Source organism: Vulpes lagopus, chromosome 8 (genome assembly GCF_018345385.1).
Source record: "Vulpes lagopus strain Blue_001 chromosome 8, ASM1834538v1, whole genome shotgun sequence".
In the NCBI taxonomy this organism is placed as follows: Eukaryota; Metazoa; Chordata; class Mammalia; order Carnivora; family Canidae; genus Vulpes; species Vulpes lagopus.
The window spans coordinates 107,099,138-107,121,443 of NC_054831.1; the positions used below are offsets into that span (position 1 = coordinate 107,099,138).

Sequence of the window (22,306 nt, forward strand, 5' to 3'; positions counted from 1 at the left end):
AAGATTTTATTTATTCATGAGAGACACAGAGTGAGGCACAGAGACACAGGCAGAGGGAGAAGCAGGCTCCATGCAGGGAGCCCGACGTGGGACTCGATCCTGGGACTCCAGGATCACGCCCTGGGCTGAAGGTAGTGCTAAACCACTAAGACTCCCGGGCTGCCCCCTGAAAAATGTTTAATATGAGAATTTGTTTACATTGCAGCATTGTAAGGCATTACAGCTATCTCACATGACACTAAAACATAGACGACAAGAGATGTGAGTTTTTTTTTTGTTTTTTTGTTTTTTTTTTTTAATTTTTTTTTTTTTTAATTTTTATTTATTTATGATAGTCACACAGAAAGAGAGAGAGAGGCAGAGACACAGGCAGAGGGAGAAGCAGGCTCCATGCACCGGGAGCCCGACGCGGGATTCGATCCCGGATCTCCAGGATCGCGCCCTGGGCCAAAGGCAGGCGCTAAACCGCTGCGCCACCCAGGGATCCCGAGATGTGAGTTTTAATTCCTTCTCTCAACCTGCCACTCAGGGCAGCCTGAGTGGCACAGCGGTTTAGTGCCGCCTGCAGCCTGGGGCATGATCCTGGAGACCTGGGATTGAGTCCCACGTCGGGCTCCCTGCATGGAGCCCGCTTCTCCCTCTGCCTGTGTTTCTGCCTCTCTCTCTCTCTGTGTCTCTATGAATAAATAAAATTAAAAAAAAAAAAAAGAAAAGAAAAGAACCTGCCACTCAGCCTATCATCACTTTGCACCAGTTAGTCACATCTTGTCCAGCCTGGCTATGCTCCTTGTTACATGTTTTATAAACTTCTACAGCTCCACTGAAGACTGACAGCTGCTCACCTTTTTTCTTTTTTTCCTTTTAAAGATTTTCTTTTTCTTTCTTTTTCCTTTTTTTTAAAGATTTTATTCATTCATGAGAGACAGAGGGGCAGAGACAAGCAGAGGGAGGAGCCCAATGCGGGACTCGATCCCAGGACCCCAGGATCACAACCTGAGCTAAAGGCAGACATTCAACCCCTGAGCCATCAAGGTGCCCCAGCTGCTCACTTTTCAGCAAACTCTTAAAGCAGATATGAGGTGATAGAATATCTCATCCACTGTGCTTATGCTAAATACTTGCTATTCGCCTGATGTTATCAGAAGGTAGACTGGATTAGCTGCTCTACGAGACTGTCTTGAGGGCTTAGAAGATTCTTAATTCTCTGTGCTACCTCCTACTCATTAAAGATCTACCCTTTTGGGGAAGCTCTGGTTAGAAGATGCCCAAGTTTTACAAAAAGTAATTGCTATTACTTTTTTTTTTTTTTAAGATTTTATTTATTTATTCATGAGAGACCCAGGGAGAGAGAGGCAGAGATATAGGCAGAGGGAGAAGCAGGCTCCATGCAGGGAGCTTGATGTGGGACTTTTTCCCAGCACTCCAGGATCACGCCCTGAGCTGAGCCCAACTGCTGAGCCACCCAGGCATCCCCTAAAATTGCTATTACTTATCTTAAACTTTAAGTTTGTAAAAACTACTTTATAGTTCTAAAAATTAAAATACAATTGAGAGGGGCATCTGGGTGGCTCAGTGGTTGAGCGTCTGCCTTTGGCTCAGGGCATGATCCCGGGGTCCTGGGATTGAGTCCTGCATCAGGCTCCCTATAGAGGAGCTTTATTTTAGTTTCGTAATGTAGAACAGACCCCATTTTTTTCTCTCCCTGCTCATGTTTTGACAAGTGCAGGCCAGTGACTTGGTAGAATGAACCAGTATTTGGATATATTTGTTAGAGTCTCATGTGTATTATAAACTTGTCCCTTTAACCTCTTTATTTCCTGGGAATTGATAGGTATGGAGGTATGGTTAGGCTTATGGTAATTATTTTTGGCAAGAATACGTCAAGGTGATAACTTCATATTGCAACACATCAGTAGAATAACACATTTGGTTACTCATTTGGTTAAGGTAGTGACTGCCATAGCTGTATTGTAGGGCAGCCCAGGTGGCTCAGTGGTTTAGTGCCGCCTTCAGTACAGGGTGTATTGTAAAGGGACATTTTTTCCTTTTCTAGTTAGTAGGTAATTTGTTGGGTAATAGTGTGCAAATGTCCCAGCACTCTTTCACCTGATGTTTTTTAGGCATTGGTAATTTTTGGTCTGAATCAACTTAAAAAAAAAAAAAGATTATTTTAGAGAAAGTGTGCTGCATGCACACGTGAGTGAGTGAAGGGAGGGGTAGAAGAAGGAAAGGAGAAAGAATCTCAAGCCTACTTCCTGCTGACTAGAGAGCCTGATGTAGGGGTTGATCCCACAACCATCAGATCACGATCTGGATGCTTAAACCAGCTAAACCACCCAGGTGCCCCAGTTGCCTGAATCAACTTTTATACAGGTTACAGGTGTTACAAAATGGTATCTTTATTTTTCTTTCCTACTTTTTCAATTTATTTGCTGGCATCTTTCAGTAAAAGGTACATCTTCCTTTTTAAGTATAATCATGGATTCAGGGATTCTCATTTACTGTATTCAGTTTTTTTTATGCTATGATTTGTTAGGACATTTTTACCCATAGTGTTTTACTGAAATTGTAGATTAAGTAACACATTGTTGTTTTAATCTTATATTTATGTTAGAATATTTAATTGTGTTAGTTTTTATTTTTTAAGATTTTATTTATTCATGAGAGACATAGGCAAAGGGAGAAGCAGGCTCCCTGTGAGGAACCCAATGTGGGACTCGATCCCAGGACCCTGGGATCACAACCTGAGCCAAAGGCAGACACTCAACCCTTGAGCCACCCAAGTGCCCTGCGTTAGATTTTTTATATCTGTACATATATGAAGAACTTAAAACATGTAGAAAGAAATTTGTGACACCAAATAATAAACTTGTGTATTCACTGGCATGCATTAAAAAATGATATATATTTTTTAAGATTTATTTATTTGAGAGAGGGTGTCTGATCTTGTGTGCAAGTTGGGGGAGGGACAGGGGGAGAGAATCCCAAGCCAACTTTATGACCCATGAGATTATGACCTGATCCAAAACCAAGAATCGGGCTCTTAAGCAACTGAGCCATCCAGGTGCCCCCCAAAATGATATGTTTTGATAAATTAAGAATTTAGAATGTATTGGTTGACAATAGTAAAAAATGCACATTATTTTGAATTTTGCTCCCCCTTTAGGCATTTCTTTTTCTTTTTTTTTTTCCTTTAGGCATTTCTAAATGATGTTGCACTGGGGGCAAAATACACAATTGGTCATTGGTCATAATATAAGTCCTTTTTCGATGTCCAGATGGACCCAGAATTAAGTGAGACTGCCTTTAATTGGCTTTTGTATCTTTCTGACATATCCCTCTTGGATTTTTGAGTGTTTCCTTTTGTCACGGAATGGATGCAAACTCACTTGTATTTATTATCCAGACTCTTGGAATTAGTCATTTCTCTAAGAAAACATTGCTTTTTAGTGTTCAGAAACCAAGATTTAGGAGTTACATGGGTGCATTGCTTTTGGGATGTCATTGTTTCTATCTAGGGAATTTTTTTTTTTTTAAGATTTTATTTATTCATGAGACAGAGAGGCAGAGACATAGGCAGAGGGAGAAGCAGGCTCCCCGTGGGGGCGGGAGGGGGGCTGATACGGGACTCAATCTGAGGACCCTGGGATCATCATTCAAGCCAAAGGCAGACGTTCAACCACTGAACCACCCAGGCGCCAGTAGGGTATCTTTTTAAAAAAATTGAGATATAGTTGACATACAAGTTTAAGTTGTGCCACGTGATTTGTTACATTCATACCATTGTAGCATTAGCTAATACTCTGTCACTTCAAATGATTATTTGAATGGTGATAACAATTAAGATCTAGTCTCTGGGTCGCCTCGGTGGCTCCATGATTGAGCATCTGCCTTCGGCCCAGGGTGTGATCCTGGAGTCCCGGGATTGGGTTCCACATCAGACTTCTGCATGGAGCTTGCTTCTCCCTCTGCTTGTGTGTCTGCCTCTCTCTCTGTGTCTCTCATGAATAAATCTTTTTTTTTTCTAGTCTCTTAGCAGGTTTAATGTTTATAATACAGCTTTGTTGTATATAATCACTGTATTGTGTATTAGATCTCCAAGACTTACCTACAAATCACAAGTTTGTACCTTTAAACACTCATGTCTTCACTTCCTGGTTATGACTATTTCACTCTGCTTTTTTTTTTTTTTTTTTAAATTTTATTTATTGACAGCACAAGCAGGAGGAATGACAGGCAGAGGCAGAGGGAGAAGCAGGCTCCCCGTGCAGCAGGGAGCCTGATGCAGGGCTGGATCCCAGGACCCTGGGATCATGAACCGAGACAAAGGCAGACACTAACCTACTGAGCCACCCAGGTGCCCCTCACTCTGTTTTGTCATTTGGTACTTAAATTATTTATTTTGTTTTTGAGGTAGAGTCAACATAGAGCACTATAATAGTTTCAGGTGTACACCATAATGATTCAGTATTTCTGTATATTGTGAAATGAACACTAATAAATCTAGTTAACATCTACCACTATCCAGGAATACCTGGGTGGCTTAGTCAGTTAAGAGTCCGGTTCTTGGTCTCAGCTCAAGTCTTCGATCTCAGGATATGAGTTCAAACCCTGCATTGGGTTCCATGCTGGGGTCCACACTGGGCATGGAGCCTACTTAAAAACAACAATAAGAACAACAACAACAAATCTACCACCACCCATAGATAGAAGAATTTTTTATTCCTTGTGATGAGAACTTTTAAGATTTACTCTTTAATCACCATGCCATACATTATATCTTTGAGACTTACTGATCATAATTGAAAGTTAATCTGTTGACCACCTTCATCATTTCACCACCCCCATCCTTATAACCCCCTTCCCCACCTCTGGTAACCACAATATGTTTTCTGTTTCAGAGTTGTTTTTAAGATTCCACATATAACCGATATCATACAGTATTTGTCTTATTCTGTCTGATTTATCTCAGCATAATATACTCAAGGCCATTCATGTTGTCACAAATGACAGTATTTTTTCCCCCCATGGCTGAAAAGTATTCCAGTGTATATATGCACCACATCTTTTCCATTCATTTGTTGACACTTAGATTGTTTCCATATATTTTTTTAAGATTTTATTTTTAAGTAATCTTTCTACCCAATGTGGGGCTTGAACTCTGAACCCCGAAATCTACACGTTCTACCAACTGAGCCAGCCACGCATCCAGGTTGTTTTCATATCTTGGTTATTGTGAATAATGTTGCAGTAAACATGGGAGTGCATGTATCTTTTCAGTAACCTGTTTTCATTACCTTTGGGTATGTACCCAGAAGTGGAATTACTGGGTTCTGTGGTAGTTTTATTATTAATTATTATTGTGTTTTTAAAGTCGGCTCCATGACCAATGTGGAGTTTGAACTCACAACCCTGAGATCAAGAGTCATATGCTCTACCAATTGAGCCAGACACCTCTGTTTTTAATTTTTTGAGGATCTACACTGTTCTGCATAGTGGTAGAAACACTTTAGAGTCCAAACAGCAGTACATAGGGGTTCCCTTTTCTCCATGTCCTCTCCAGCCCTTTTCTTGTAGCCATTCATACAGGTGTTAGATGGTGTTTTATCCTGGTTTTGGTGTGCATTTCCCTGATGATTAGTGATGTTGAGCACCTTTGCAGATGTCTTTGGGAAAAAGACATCTTTTGGTTTTCTGCCCATTTTTTAATTGGATTGTGATTTTTTTAAAAAAGATTTTTATTTATTTATTCATGAGAGACAGAGAGAGAGAGAGGGAGAGACACAGGCAGAGGGAGAAGCAGGCTCCATGCAGGGAGCCCGATGTGGGACTCAATCCCGGGTCTCTAGGATCAGGCCCTAGGCTGAAGGTAGCGCTAAACCGCTGAGCCACCCGGGCCGCCCGGATTGTTATTTTTAAAAAAGATTTTATTTATTTATTTGACAACAGAACACAAACAGGGAGAGTAGGAGAGGGAGAAGCAGGCTACTCACTGAGCAGGGAGCCCGATGTGGGGCTTGATCCCAGGACCCTGGGATTATGATCTGAGCCAAAGGCAGAAGCTTAACCAACTGAGCCACCCAGGTGCCCCTGGATTGTGACTTTTTTTGTTGTTACTGAGTTGTAGGAATTTTTTTGTAATTAAAAAGGGTGTATTAACCCTTTATCTGGTACACGTTTTGCAAATATTCTCTCTCATTCTGTAGATTGCCTTTTCATTTGGTCAATTGTTTCCTTTGTGCAGAAGCTTTTAATTTTGATGTAGTTGCGTTTGTTATTTTTTTCTTTGGTGGTTTGTGTTTTTGGCATCCTGTCCAAAAAAAATCATTGCCAAGACTGGCCCTGAAAAGTATCCTTTGTGTGTTTTCTTCTAGGAATTTTTTTTTAAATATTTTATTTATTTATTCATGAGAGAGAGAGAGGCAGAGACATAGGCAGAGGGAGAAGCAGGTTCCATGCAGGAAGCCCCATGCGGGACCAGACCCTGGGACTCCGGGATCATGCCCTGAGCCATCCAGGTGTTCTTCTTCTAGGAATTTTTTTGGTATCAGGTCTTCTGTTTAGTTTTGAGTTAATTTTTGTGAGTGGTGTTAGGATAGAGGTCTGTTTTCATTTTTCTGCATGGATTTATCCAGTTTTCCCAGCACCATTTTAAGACACTGTCCTTTCCCCATAGGTTGTTCTTGCTTCCCTTATCAAGTTTTTAGTTGACTGTATATACTCTCTATTTTTTTTTTTTAAGGTTTTATTTATATAGTCATGAAAGAGAAGGAAGTAGAGACATAGGTAGAGGGAAAAGTAAGCTCCATGCAGGAAGCCTGATGTGGGACTCAATCCCGCGACTCCAGTATTGCACCCTGGGCCGAAGGCAGGCACTCAACCGCTGAGCCACCCAGGTGTCCCCCTGGTTTTGTTCTTATGTCTCATGATTGCTTTGGCTCTTGAGGATCTTTTATAGTTCCATACCAATTTAGGACTTTTGTTTTTCTATTTATGTGAAAAATGCCATTGGAATTTTCACAGGGTTTTTGTTGAATCTACATGGCTTTGGGTGGTGTGGACATTTAATTTAAAATTTTTTTTAAATTACTAATTTTTAGAGAGGGAGAGAGAATTTTAAGCAGGCACCATGCCCACCGGAGAGCCTGATGCAGGGCTCCATCTCACAATCCTGAGATCATGACCTGAGCTGAAATCAAGAGTCAGATGCTTAACTCTCTGAGTGATGTGTACATTTTAAGAGTATTAACTATTAAAAAATAAAAAAAGAGTATTAACTATTTCTAACCCATTAACATATGTCTTTCCATTTGTTTGTGTCCTTTTTTTTTTTTTTTTTTAAGATTTTATTTATTCATGAGAGACAGGTAGAGGGAGAAGCAGGCTCCCTCTGGGTGGCTGTTTGTGTCATATTTGATTTCTTTCAACAAAGTCTTGTAGTTTCATTGTATACTCTGGGGCTTTCATTAGACTCAACTAAGAAATGATTTTTGTTTTTAGATTTATTTATTTATTTATTTGAGAGAGAGAGCTTGTGGGAGCCAGGGGGATGGTCATAGGGAGAGAATTTTTTTTTTTTAAGATTTATTTATTTATTAATGAGAGACACAGAGAGAGTGGCAGAGACACAAGCAGAGGGAGAAGCAGGCTCCATGCAGAGAGCCGATCCCAGGGTCTCCAGGATCCACCCGGGCAAGGCAGGTGCAAACTACTGAGCCACCATGGATCCCCATCAGGAGAGAATCTTTAAAGGACTCCACTGAGCATGGAGCCTGTGCTAGCCATCTCTCACCTAAAAAACCTGAGCCAAAATAGGATCTGACGTTTACTAACTAGCCACCCAGAGCCCCTAGAGTTATTTTTACTTTTTTACTTTAACTTTTTCTTTTTCTGAAGACTACCCAGAAAATCTGTGCTCCAGGAGAGAGAAAAAGAACTCCATGCAGGGAACCGTAATGAACTTGATCAGGAAGGATGCCCAGTGAAGGTATGCTAAACGCGAGTCCCTCTGTCCTTATCTATGTTTTAAAATTAAGATGTACTTCACAAACTTTAAAATTTACCCTTATAATGAATATGCAGTTTGTAGTTTTTAGTGGATTTACTAAGTTACTTAATCATCACCATCTAACTCCAGAATGTTTTCATCACCTTGAAAAGAAATACTTGAATCTATTAGCAGTTGCTCTCCCATTTCCTTCTCCCTCCAGACCCTGGCAACCACTGATCTTTCTGCTTTTATGGATTTGCCTTTCTGGACATTTCATATAAATGCAGTCATACCAGATGTGGCCTTTTGTGTCTGCCTTCTTTCACTTAGCACAGTGCTTTCAAGATTCATCTGTCTTGTGGGGGCACCTAGGTGGTTCAGTCACTTAAATGTCCAACTTTCAGCTCAGGTCATGATCTCGGGATCATGAGATTGAGCCACACGTGGGGCTCTGCACTGAATGTGGACCCTGCTTGAGATTCTCTTCCTCAACTCTTCCTCCCCCCCCTTTAAGATGTTTCATCCATGTTGGGAGTCTGTGCCAGTACTTCATTCCTTTTTATGAGTAATAATACTGTATGAATATTATTTATAATAATGAATATTATATGTGGATATTTTACATTTTGTTTATTCAGTTGGATATTTAATTTATTTCCATTTTGTGGCTATTAAGAGTTTCAACATTTGTTTATGAGTTCTTAGATCTTTGTTTTCAATTTTTGAGATATATAATAAAGAATGGAATTGATGGGTTATATGGTAACACTAACTTTCTGAAGAACTACCAGACTTTTCACTCGATCACTTTTCAATTCCACAAGTAGTTTACCAGGGTTCCAATTTTACCTTATCCTTACTAACACTTGTTATTTTATGTCTTTGTACCCATTCTAATGAGTGTGGACAAGTACATTGTTTGGTAGTGTGGCTAATGCTGTTGAACATCTTTTCCCATGCTCCTCTTTGGAGAAGTGTTCAATTCAAATCTTTTGCCTCAGTGTTTTCACTGTTGACCTTCAATTTTAAAAAATCCTTGTTCTTAAGTATAGTTTTGACTTGTTGATCATTTCATGCTTTTTTTTAAAAATTTTTTTGGAAGAATAGAGACATTAGATACAGAGAGAGGCAGAGACATAGGCAGAGAGAGAAGCAGGCTCCCTGCATGGGACTCCAGGATCACACCATGAGTTGAAAGCTGATTTTCAACTGCTGAGCCACCCAGGTGTCCCTCATGCAATGTTCATGAAAGTTAAATAGTATACTGTATCTTAGTTTTAGTGATGGTACCCTTTTCTTATTAATAAATCAAATGGAGAGATGCATGCATGGGTGGCTCAGTGGTTGAGCATCTGCCTTTGGCTCAAGTTGTGAACCTGGGATCCTGGGATTGAGTCCCACATCGGTCTCCCCGCAGGGAATCTGCTTTTCCCTCTGCCTATCTGCTCCTATCTCTCTATCTCTCATGAATAAACAAACAAGATCTTTAAAAAATAAATCAAATGGAGTTCCATACTTAGAATTGTATATGTTGTTAAATTAAAACTTACACTAGTTGTGTGATAGTAGTAGGTAGCTTTTCCGAACTTTATTTTCCTCATCTGCAAAATAAGGATAAAAATAAAATTTGTCTGACATCCTTGTTAGGAATAAATGAAGTTAAGAGCACCTAGGGGCAGCCCAGGTGGCTCAGTGGTTTAGCACCACCTTCAGCCCAGGGCCTGGAGACCCAGGATCAAGTCCCACATCAGGCTCCCTGCATGGAGCCTGCTTCTCCCTCTGCCTGTGTCTCTGCCTCTCTCTCTCTCTCTCTCTCTCTCTCTCTCTGTCTCTCATGAGTGAATAAATAAAATCTTTAAAAAAAACAAAAAGAGCACCTAATACAGTTCCTGTCAGAAGCATTATTTTTTTTTTTTTAATTTTTTTTTTTTTAATTTTTTTATTTATTTATGATAGTCACAGAGAGAGAGAGAGAGAGGCAGAGACATAGGCAGAGGGAGAAGCAGGCTCCATGCACCGGGAGCCTGATGTGGGATTCGATCCCAGGTCTCCAGGATCGCGCCCTGGGCCAAAGGCAAGCGCCAAACCACTGCACCACCCAGGGATCCCTTTTTTTTTAATTTTTTTTTTTTTAATTTTTTTATTTATTTATGATAGTCACAGAGAGAGAGAGAGAGAGGCAGAGACATAGGCAGAGGGAGAAGCAGGCTCCATGCACCGGGAGCAGAAGCATTATTTTTAAAAAATACGAATTTTCCTTTCTCTCTGTTACAAATTACATTTGTTATATAAGGTGGGTAGTATATAAGTACAAGCTTTTAAGTGAAACAGGTGCCTAATTATTTCAGGTAAATAAATATAAGAGGAGTTTGTATGGTAAGTTTTTTCTCTTTTCCTTGTTTTTGGGATATGTAGAGGTTGTGGTTTAACTTTATTTTTATTTTTTATTTATTTATTTTATTATTTTTTTATTTAAAAGATTTTATTTGTTCATTTGAGAGACAGGGAGAGAACACAAGTGGGGAAAGGGAGAAGCAGGCCCCGCTGTGCCAGGAGCCTGATGTGGGGGCTTGATCCTAGGACCTGGCGATCATGACCTGAGCTAAAGGCAGGTGCTTAACCATCTGAGCCACCCAGGTGCCCTAGTTTTATTTTTAAAATAGATCCATCTATTAACCTGATTACCCCAGCTACTCGTTTTTTCTTTGCCCATAGACAATTGATGTTTTCTGTTTCTTAACTGTTCTTTCGAAGATACTTGCACATAGAAAACAGTAAAATATTATTCTGATAAAGCTGAACCATGTTAAACAAAATTATTCTTAAAAAGTTTAAAAATGAAGAAAATAGTAAAATATTTTCCATCCTTTTTTCATATGTTGGCATATGATAGTTTTCTGTATCTTGGGTTTTTTCTTTTCTAACTTACCAGTCTGTCTTAGAAATGATTCCTTGCGGGCCTGGCTGGCTTAGTTGGTAGAGCATCTGACTCTGGATCTTAGGGTAGTGTATTTGAGCCCAGTTGAACATGGAGTCTGCTTTTCAAAAAAAAAAAAGAAAAAAATAAAGTACTCCTTATTCTATACGTAAGATGTTTCTTCTTTTAAGGCAGTGTAGGATCACCATTATATGGATGATCATAATTTATTTCTCTATTGATGGACATTTAGGTTATATACTTTTTTTAAAGATTTTTAAAATTTATTCATGAGAGACACAGAGAGAGGTGTGAGAAGCGCGCGCGCGCGCGAGAGAGAGAGAGAGAGAGAGAGAGAGAGAGAGAGGTGTGAGAAGCAGGCTCCACCCAGGGAGCCTGCTGTGGGACTCAGTCCTCGGACTCCAGGATCGTGCCCTGGGCTCAAGGCAGGCGCTAAACTGCTGAGCCACCAGGGATCCCTATATACTTTGTTTTTTGTATTTGCTATTGACATTGCTGTTACAACATTTTTTTTTACATGTGTGTTAGCTTATTTGTAGAATAAATTCTTAGAAATTCAAACTTGGGTCATTCTTTTCTAATGGAAAAGCTCAATTCTTGGAATTACTCAGTACTTATTTTTTCTTTTCATGTAGTTCAGCGTATGTAGTATATTGAAATATCAGCTTTGTATGCTTGTAGGGTTTATTGCAGTTGATGCTGCTTTGATGAATTATAGTGGTTAAGTTCATTGTTCTTTTTTATTTTTTTAAGATTTTATTTATCCATTCATGAGAGACACAGAGAGAGGCAGAGACACAGGCAGAGAGAGAAGCAGGCTTCACACAGGGAGCCCAATGTGGGACTTGATCCCGGGTCTCCAGGATCAGGCCTTGGGCTGAAGCCGGCGCTAAACCTCTGAGCCACCCAGGCTCAGGGGTCCTTTGATTAGAGAACAAAATCTAATCTCAATCTGAATTTTAGGGCCCTGTAAGTCCTTCTAAATCTTGGAATTCCCATTTTGGAGAAACAGATCCAATAATATCTCATTTTAGTGAAGACTTACCCCTTTTCGTCTTTATTTGGAATAATTCTTCAGGATAAATTCTGAAAGCTGTGTTGGTCAGAATGTGACCTGACAATTTCATGCAGCTACTATTTAAGCATCTGCTGTGTACCACACATTTATTATTCAAAAAAAATTTTTAAGCCTTTATTTATTTGAGAGAAAGCTAGAGTGTGCTAGATGGAGCTGGAGGAGGGGCAAAGGGGGAGGGGGGATACAGGGACATTTGGACTCCATGCTGAGCTTCTGATTCAGGGCTTGATCTCATGACCCTGAGGTAATGACCTGAACCAAAATCAAGAGTTGGATGCTTGACTGAGCCACCCAGGTGCCCCCTACTGTCACATCTTTTTTATTTTTATTTTTTAATTTATTTTTTTGTTGTCACATCTTCTTAAAAAAAATATTTACTCATCAGAGACAGCGAGAGGGAGAAGAAGGCTCCCTGTGGGGAGCCTGATGTGGGACTCAATCTTAGAACCCTGGGATCATGCCCTTGAACTGAAGGCAGACACTTCACCACTAAGCCACTCGGGTGTCCCCCCCCGCCCCCCACTGTCACATCTTTAAAAAAACAAAAGCTATGGATTCTTTGGGTGACTGAGTTGGTTAAACATGCTGTTCAGGTCATGATCTCAGGGAGGCGAGAAGGAACCCCATGTGGGTGCTCTGCACTGGTTGTGGAGCCTGCTTGGAATTCTCTTTCCCTCCCCCTTAGTCTTTCCCCAGCTCATTTGGGCATGTGCACATTCTCTCTCTAAAAAAAAAAAGCACAATAATTTTTAAACATGTAATATCTAGTTAATACTCAAATTTCCTCTTTTGCCTCATCTAAAAATTTTTATGACACGTGGGCTTGAATTAGGATCCAAATAAAATAAATGTTTGTTGCATTGGCCCTTAATAAATTTCTTTTAAAACCTGTGGTTTTTGGGACACCTAGGTGGTTCATTGTTTGAACATCTGCCTTTGGCTCTAGTTGTGATTCCAGGATCCTGGGATGGAGTTGGCGCTCCCCACAGGGAGCCTCTTTCTCCCTCTGCCTATGTCTGTGCTTCTCTCTGTGTGTCTCATGAATAAATAAAATCTTAAAAAAAAGAAAAAAAGTCTTCATTTGCAGGAAATAACATACTCAAGTGTCTAGCATCAAACCAGTAAAAAAAAAAAATATGAATGGGGATGGGCAAAATGGGTGAAAGGGAGCAGGAAATAGAGTTCCAGTTATGGAATGAGTAATTCACAGGAATGAAAGATCTAGAATATAGTCAATAGTATGGTAGTAATGTTATATGGTGACAGATGGTAGCAACACTTGGGTGGCATAGCAGAACATGGAATTGTCAGATCACTGTCGTACTGTCAACCATTCTTTGATTAAAAAAAAATATATAAATAACAAAAATAACTATGGTAAGATGTTAAATTGCTGAATCTAGGCAGCAGTTATACAGCTGTTCACTGTACTACTATGATTTTTCTATACATGTGAAATTTTTCTTGATAAAACTGGGAATGAGGGGCATGTGTTACTTTTTAACTAAAGCAGGGACTACAAGCATGTGATGTGATTTCCAAAGACTTGTTTTCTTTTTTTAGAATTTTATTTAGAGAGAGAGAGAAAGAGCAAGAACCCAAGAAAGAGAGCAAGGGAGAAAAGTGTGGAGGGGGAGGGGCAGAGGAAGAGGGAGAGAAAGAATTTCAAGCAGACTCCCTGCTGAATGCAGAGCCAGATAGTAGCTCAATCCCACAGCCATGAGATCATGACCTGCACTGAAATCAGGTGTCAGAAGCTCAACTGACTGAGCCACTCAGTTGCCCCCCAAAACTGACTTTATACCCAATTATATTTTATTTTAAAATTTTTATTTATTCATGAGAGACACAGAGGCAGAGACCATAGGCAGACATAGGTGTTTTGGCTGACTTAGGCACAAGAGGACTAGCTTTTGGTCAGTCAGTTTGGACTGAGCATGCCTTGCTCAACTAACCTTAATCATTTCTTTTGATTTCTACTGAGATATGTTTGACTCTTCTTTCATTTGAACGCTTAGGAGGCCATTGTAGGGTTATTAATTGTTCTAACTTCAATACTGTTGTGTCACAGGTAATAGAGTTTGGGAAGCAGCTGGTTGGTGAAGTAGTCAGAAAACACATGGCATTTATTACATCTGGTGTCTTATATGGGTGTAGTTCATGGTGCCCCAAAACAATTCTAGTAGTAACATCAAAGGTCACAGATTATAGATCACCATAAGAAATATAATGGGAAAATTTGAAATATTGTGAGAATTACCAAAATTGACACAGAGACAAGAAATGAGCGAATGCTTTTGCAGAAATGTCACTGATACACAGTTGCCACAAACTTTCAATTTGAAAAACATTATCTGTGAAGTGCGATAAAATGAGGTATAGCTGTGTATCTCACTAGAGATATACCATCAAATTAATGTTTTGAGGTTATTATTATTTTTTTTAATATATTTTTTTAAATTTTTATTTATTTATGATAGTCACAGAGAGAGAGAAAGAGAGAGGGGCAGAGACACAGGCAGAGGGAGAAGCAGGCTCCATGCACTGGGAGCCCGATGTGGGATTCGATCCCGGGTCTCCAGGATTGCGCCCTGGGCCAAAGGCAGGCACCAAACCGCTGCGCCACCCAGGGATCCCTGTTTTGAGGTTATTAAGAGTAGTTCTTGGCATCATTATACTACCAACTGGATATACAATTGGCTTAATTGTTTCCATATTGCTTTCAGTATTTAGGGAGTAAGAATTTAATTTTGCTAGGTAATTATGTAAAATTTTTGTTCCCGAAGTCTGTAAGACAACTTTATTCAAAAGGCAATATAGTCTTACTAGACATGTGTTCTTTTTTTTAAGTAGGCTCTCACCCAATGTGGGGCTTGAACTCATGACCCTGAGATCAAGAGTCCTCTGTTCCACCAGCTGAGCCCATCAAGCCCCATTACTAGAAATGTCTTATATATTGAATGGATTCAGTTCTTATTGCCTCCTGTCCTTTTTCTGTATTCCCAAAAAGCCCTCTATTTTCGTTCATTTCTTTTTTGGCTGCAGATTATTGTCAGATTTGTTTCATTTTGGATTTGAGTGGTGTTAATGAAATTCTTTCATGCTTGAGAATATGTTTTTCATTTTTATTTATTTTTTAATTATTTATTTATTCATGAGAGACACACAGAGAGGCAGAGACATGGGCAGAAGGAGAGGCAGGCTCCCTGTGAGGAACCCGATGTGGGACTCGATCCCAGGACCCTGGGATCACGCCCTGGGCCAAAGGCAGGTGCCAAACCGCTGAGCCACCCAGGGATCCCCTATTGTATATCTTTTAATATTCCCATTCAGATCTTTTTGGATTTTGTTGTTTTCTTTGAAATTTTTTTTAATATTTTCTTTATTTATTCATGAGAGTTAGATAGAGGCAGAGACCTAGGCAGAGAGAGAAGCAGGCTCCATGCAGCGAAACCCCATGTGGGACTAGACCCTGGGACTCTGGGATCACACCCTGGGGTGAAGGCAGGTGCTCCAACCACTGTGCCACCCAGGCATCCCATCTTTGAATTTTTTTCGTGTGGATTGAGATCTACTGATACATGGTTATCTTTTCTGAAGATTTTTGCCTTAAGTTTCTTTCTTAAGTACTGCAAGCTTACTTTCATTTCCTTATCTTGTCCTTGGACCAGTGTTTTTTGAGGACTTTTTCCCCTTAAAAACAGTTCGTATAATTTCTTTGACAATATGAAATATTATTTATCTAAATTCTTCTGTTTACTTGGGTAAGTCCTTTAAATGTATGTTTTTCATCTGTCTTAACTGTTTGCTCCATTTATTTTACAGTTCCTTCAGTAGGTTCTATGCTGTCTTTGGATTTTTGCTCATCTTTGAATCAACTCCGTTATTTACTCAAATGTAAACAATCTTAGGGATGTTTGAGGGCAGAGAAGTATGTTGTGGTAGAGTGTCATTTCTGTTTTCTAATTATGTAATGGTTTCTACCTCCCATGTCCTCCTTCATTCTGCTTCTCCAGCATTCCCCTTTGGCTAGATGGCTTGCTCGTAGACATTAAAAGTGGTATCTTGAGCTTTGTTGTTTTTTCAGCTCTACCTCCTTTGTCATTTATGCAGTATGTTGATCTAGGTTTCTAATTTTTTTTAAATTTTTTAATTTATTTATGATAGTCACAGAGAGAGAGAGATAGAGACAGAGGCAGAGTCACAGGCAGAGGGAGAAGCAGGCTCCATGCACCGGGAGCCCGACGTGGGATTCGATCCCGGGTCTCCAGGATCGCGCCCTGGGCCAAAGGCAGGCGCCAAACCGCTGCGCCACCCAGGGATCCCTGATCTAGGTTTCTAAATGTATAGTCTCTTTTCTTTAATGGCTAATTGTGCCCCAGATTCATCACTTGAACAGAGGGACATTTTTTTGGGACATTTATCAGTCCTTAACAGTTTTATTTCTGGAATTCTAAGTCCCAGGTAGAAATCTACATTTGGCCTGTCATTTGAGGGTGGTAATAATGAACTATTCCTTTTCTCCCTGGACCATGTTTTACTGAAAATGGAAATTAAGTTTTTTGTTATTCAAGAACAGAAAAAAGTACTCCTAGTTTCACCATGTTTTACTTAAGGGTTTGAAAGTTTTGTCCTTTAAATTAATGATTTTCAAGTTAGAACTACCCTTTATATCTGATGCACAATTTTTTCATTTTTTATTATACTAAACAGTTTCAAATACATGTAGTATTTTTAAATAAAGTAACCTGAAGTATTCATACAGATAATATAATAAAAACCTAGAATCAGTATTTTTAAGAATTTAAATTGTTTAATAAGTATGATTACTAGGAAGATGCTTCGTTACTTGCATATATTACAGTCCAAAACTGTGATCATTATAATGTAGAGAGTTACCGCCTTCAGTTTATTTATTTATTTATTTATTTATTCATTCATTCATTCATTCATTCATGAGAGACAGAGAGAGAGAGAAAGAGAAACAGGCTCCATTCAGGGAGCCCGATGAGGGACTCGATCCCGGGACTCCAGGATCACACCCTGGGCCAAAGGCAGGCACTAAACCGCTGAGCCACCCAGGGATCCCCTGCCTTCAGTTTAAATTTAAAAAATCTGGGGACCCCTGGTTGGCTCACTGGTTGAGTGTCTGCCTTTGGCTCAGGTCATGATTTCTGGGTCCTAGGATCCAGTCCTGCATCAGGCTCCCCACAAGGTCTTATTTAACTGCTGCATTTTCTGGGTGGGGAAAACAAATTAAAATAAGTTAACTTAGCCAGCTGCCATGTAATTATGGTACAGTGGAGTTGGACTACAGATCCTGATTTCTTAGTTCATGGACTATAGGATTTAAGTCTCATTAGTCTGATACAAGTATCCATCTCTTTATAAAATTGCAGTAGATTTTGGCAGAGTTGTTGAAGATTAAACCAGGGAAGTTCAGTACCGTATTTAGCCTAAAGTGTAAAAAAATATTTGTAATACTTAAATGATTACTCTGTCCTTGTTGTGTGCTAAGCTCTTTTCCAGGTGTGAAGAAGCTAGCTGAACTGCACAAATTTCCTGTTTTCTTGCAACTTAAAGTCTAGTGGGGGATATTGAGAATAAATTATCAGATGGTCATAAGCTCTATTAGGAAAAGTAAAGCAGTGTGAAGGGGTGATGGGAGGGCAGGTCCAGGTAGTTAGGAGCTGAGAGAACAGCTCATATATAGATAATTGAAGCTTTCTAATTAGAATAGTGAGTACAAACATAGGTAAATTTAAGAAATAGCAAAAAACTAATGGAGCTTGGAGGCAGCACTAAAGTACTGAACTTGTTAGACTTTTTTTGTTTGTTTGTTTTTTCTTTTTTAATTTAAGTAAGCTCATGCCCAGTGCGAGCCCAACCGAAGGCTTGACCTCAAAACCCTGAGATCAAGAACTGACCTGAGATCAAGAGCTGGACATTTAACTGACTGAGCTACCCAGGCGTCTCCAGACTTTTTTGTTTTGTTTTTAAGCACGTTGCCTTGTAGCTAAAGAGTTACAGTTGTGTTAGAGTTCAGGTTATATTTTTAGGGTACAAATACTGCATAGAAAAAGTGATTTTCTCCTAACTCTAGTTTGGTATAAAATTGTTGCCTTATAATTAAAAACTTTGTATTCTTACTACATGTCATTTATGCTACTTGGTGTTTTGGTTTAGATATTGACCAAAGTACGCACAGTTATGTGGACTGATTAATTTCTTCTATTTTTCCTGTCAATGACTGTAGGAAACATTTAATTATAAAATATTGGTATCTCCATTTTATTAATTCCTGTAACTCTTACTCAAAATGAATAATTAATGTAATTTGGGATTTTGCCTAGGGACATTTTTTTTAATCCTCCTTAATGGTGACTACAAATTTATATTTTTGGTCTTTTTAGATTGTGAATCGGCACGGTCCTGAGGCAGACAGGCATTTATTACGCTGCCTATTTTCGCATGTGGATTTCAGTGGCGATGGTAAAAGCAGTGGCAAAGATTTTCATCAGGTATTGGGACTTAGAGTTTGTTTACTTAGATCTAGTTGTTCAATGAATTGCATTTTGGGCATAGTGTGTGTAGCAAACGACACATACTAATCATCCAGAGATAATCTTAGTTCAATGGCTAAAAGATACTGGGATTTGTTCTTTTTTTTGTTCCTCCCTTCTGCCTGGCTGCAGACCATTAATAGCTGCCTAGTTCAGGCTTAGATTGCTGGGGATCAGACTTGCCTACAGGAAGCAGGAATGTGGGGAAAGTCCTGCTTGATAAATAAGACAGAGAAGGGATCTTTGTTCTAGATAAAGTTTGTCTGGCTTGATTTTCAGTATGGCAATAGTTTGTCATTATATTGTTCCTTAGAGTTATCTTCTTGTCAGTGGAAACTATTCTGTAGAGGTGTTGGTGTTGACTTGTTGCGAATGGACTCTAGTTTAAATGGGATTTTTAAAGAGCTAATTTTGATAATGCTTAGAAAAAATGTGCAATATTGAATTACACTTTAATGTTCTGAGCACCTCTGTGTCTGTTTGTGAAGAAGATAAATGTTAGTGCTTGCTAATGAAAATTCACTTTTTATTTTTTAAAGACTCAGTTTCTGATTCAGGAGTGTGCGTCGCTGATTACAAAGCCAAATTTTATCTCGACGCTGTCCTATGCCATTGATAATCCATTGCACTATCAGAAGGTTGGTATTGCTTTTATCTTTAGTAGTCCTAAGAATGTGACTTTCTAAAAAGGCCTTAAACCTTGATGTCATAATGACATGTCTTTTTTTTTGACATGTCTTAATTAAAAAATTTCAATAGTTACTTGGGTTTTTAAAAATTTTCTAGCAAAATCAAGACTGTTTGATAATTAATAGAAATGTACTAAAACCAGATAATTTGAAGGTTTAAGATGGTCAGTCCACACAATTCTAGGATATGGTGTATTGTTTCTAGCATGACTACAGAATTCTGTCACTCCTCTGTAGCAGCATAATTGGGTGAATAGATGCTTTTATAAACTTGCTGAAAATCTTAAGTTCTCTTTTTTAAGTTTTTGTTGTTTTAAAATAAATTTTGGTTTGTTTCAGAGTTTAAAACCTGCACCCCACTTATTTGCCCAGCTGAGTAAAGTTCTCAAGTTAAGCAAAGTACAAGAGGTAAGTGATTAAAGAAGAGAGAGAGGCAAAATTGAATTAAAAACAATTACTTGACTCTTCGGTCAATCTGACCCTTTTGTTTCAGGTAATTTTTGGCCTTGCCCTCTTGAATTCTTCCAGCTCAGATCTCAGAGGTTTTGGTAAGTTCTTTTTTCTTAAAGATCCTGTAGTGAAGTTAATTCTTTAAATCCATGAGTTTTTGAATCTTGAGGCTCCATAGTTTAAATTTTAGAGTGTAAGATAATCCAGGATTATTTTCTTTTGGCCGGTCTTACGAATGTAAATATGTATGGTAAAAAGATGCCATAAAAAACTTAATTTCATAATTTCATAACCATTTTTAAGTGTATAGTTCAGTAGTGTTAACTATATTCACATTGTTGTGTAATAGATGTTTGGAACTTCTTCATTTTGCAAAACTGAAACAGTAAGCCCTCTGAGCAGTTCTCCATTTCTCTGTCCCCCAGCCCCTGGCAATTGGCTTTTTATTTTATATCTGCCAGCTTTAACTATGAAAACATTAGAGGGTAAGGGGTGAGTTGGTGAATAAGAATGATGGTCATCTGTGTTCTGATGTGACTTTTTACCTATTGTGGTGCAAAAGTAATTTGTGGTTTTTGGTTTACCTGACTTCTAGCTGCCCAGTTTATCAAACAGAAGCTTCCTGATCTTCTGCGTTCTTACATTGACGCAGACGTCAGTGGAAATCAAGAAGGTGGCTTCCAAGATATAGCAATAGAGGTTCTACATCTCCTCCTCTCCCATCTCCTCTTTGGGCAGAAGGGAGCCTTTGGAGTTGGACAGGAACAAATAGACGCTTTTCTTAAGACGCTGCGCAGAGGTAAAGGAGTATTTGTTGCCTACAAAAGATTATTTCTTTGGATGAACACAAACACATCACAGAAGGATTTTAGAATACAAGTGAAGACCATGATTTCTGTACTTAAGTTTAACTTTTAAAAAGAGAGTATTTTGTAATTTCAAATATGAAACTGACTAAAGCCTCATAGAAAAAGTTATAAAATGAACATGACTTCAATAATCTTGTTCTGTAAATACAGTCTAAGTTATGACTTGGTATATTTCCATGTAGTCTAGACTCCCATCACCTTAGGGTGATGGAGACTACATTGTCGTGGTATGTTCTTTTTACTTTAAAAATTGATCATTATTGATATCCCCATTTTGTGGACTTTTTGTATTGCTGTGCTAAGATAACTCCTGGTCCTGTTGTTGTTATTCTCTTCTCAGATCTTTATTTTAGAGACATAAGTAGTCTTTTTAAAACAAATCTTTGTACACTAACTGCTGTTCATTTTCACTGTTAAAACTTGACTATTTATGGCTTAGTTTATTCAAAAAATTTTTTTGGAAAGATTTACTTATTTGAGAGAAAAAACACACCTGAGCCAGGTGGGGGGAGGGGCAGAGGGAGAGGGAGAAAAGAAGCAGACTCCCCGCTGAGCTTGGGGTTCAATCCCAGAGGACCCTGAGACCATGACCTGAGCCGAAATTAACAGTTGGATTACTAACCAACTGAGCCATTCAAGTGCTTCTTAATTTAAAAAAATGTAAAGTTTAATTATATTTAAGTAATCTCTACACCCAACAAGAGGCTCAAACTCAGAACCCTGAGATCAGGAGTTGCGTGCTCTTCCAACTCAGCTAGCCAGGTGCCCCCTGTATAATTTAATTTTAAACTACATTAACTTTCTCAATGATAGAAAGCTTTCTTCTTGTCAGTGAAGTTACATTGATACTCTGATTCTCTCTAATGTTGTCTTTGGGAACTGGTAGTCCTGTGAAAATTTAAAGTGATATTGTGAACTGTCCACTAGATACTGGGATCCTAATATAAACACAAATTATTCAAGCAGATTTTGTGATGAGAAAATGTTCATATTTTGGAATTGGTGTTAAGGTCATAACATGGGGGGTTTGATGGATTGGAAAACACTGAAAAAACTTGGAAAATGAACTTACGAAATATTAAAGTTTGAGGCGCTTTTAGGATTGTTTTTAATCGGGATAGCAGTCGTAATCTTCTTTTCCTCCTTCAGATTTTCCCCAGGAACGCTGTCCCGTGGTGCTTGCACCACTTTTATACCCTGAAAAACGGGACATTCTAATGGACAGGATCCTGCCTGATTCCGGAGGGGTAGCTAAAACCATGATGGAGAGCTCGTTGGCTGATTTTATGCAGGAAGTAGGCTATGGCTTTTGTGCAAGGTTGGTAGTAAGACATATTAAACTTTTGATTACTCTTGTGCCAAATGTGATGTAATTTTTTTAAGGCAAGTTCCTAAGATTAATGTGCTATTATCTTTGCCTCTCAGGAATTTCTCTTATAAATTTATTTATTTATATATATAGAGATCTATAGATCTATAGATCTCTCTCTGTATATATATATATATAGATATAGATATAGATATATGTATATTATTTATTCATCAGAGACTCAGAGAGAGGCAGAGACACAGGCAGAGAGAGAACCAGGCTTCTCATAGGGAGCCCGATGCAGGACTCCATCCTGGGATCCCGATATCATGCCCTGAGCCAAAGACAGACGCTCAACCTCCTGAGCCACCCAGGAGTCCCATGCTTCTAAATTTAATCTTACACATACAGGCATGCCTC

At 38.9% G+C, this 22,306-nt stretch overlaps 1 protein-coding gene across 1 annotated transcript in view; it reads left to right on the forward strand.

Annotated features, from left to right (window-relative positions):
- The first annotated feature begins 17,667 nt into the window (after positions 1–17,667).
- The window catches only part of CNOT1 (CCR4-NOT transcription complex subunit 1), a 66,406-nt gene continuing 61,767 nt past the window's right edge, over positions 17,668–22,306 (forward strand). The window contains exons 1-7 of the mRNA XM_041767505.1: positions 17,668–17,685; positions 18,420–18,527; positions 19,109–19,207; positions 19,598–19,666; positions 19,752–19,806; positions 20,304–20,507; positions 21,727–21,895. Of these exons, the coding sequence (XP_041623439.1) occupies positions 17,668–17,685; positions 18,420–18,527; positions 19,109–19,207; positions 19,598–19,666; positions 19,752–19,806; positions 20,304–20,507; positions 21,727–21,895 (722 nt within the window). The remainder of the gene's footprint in view (positions 17,686–18,419; positions 18,528–19,108; positions 19,208–19,597; positions 19,667–19,751; positions 19,807–20,303; positions 20,508–21,726; positions 21,896–22,306) is intronic.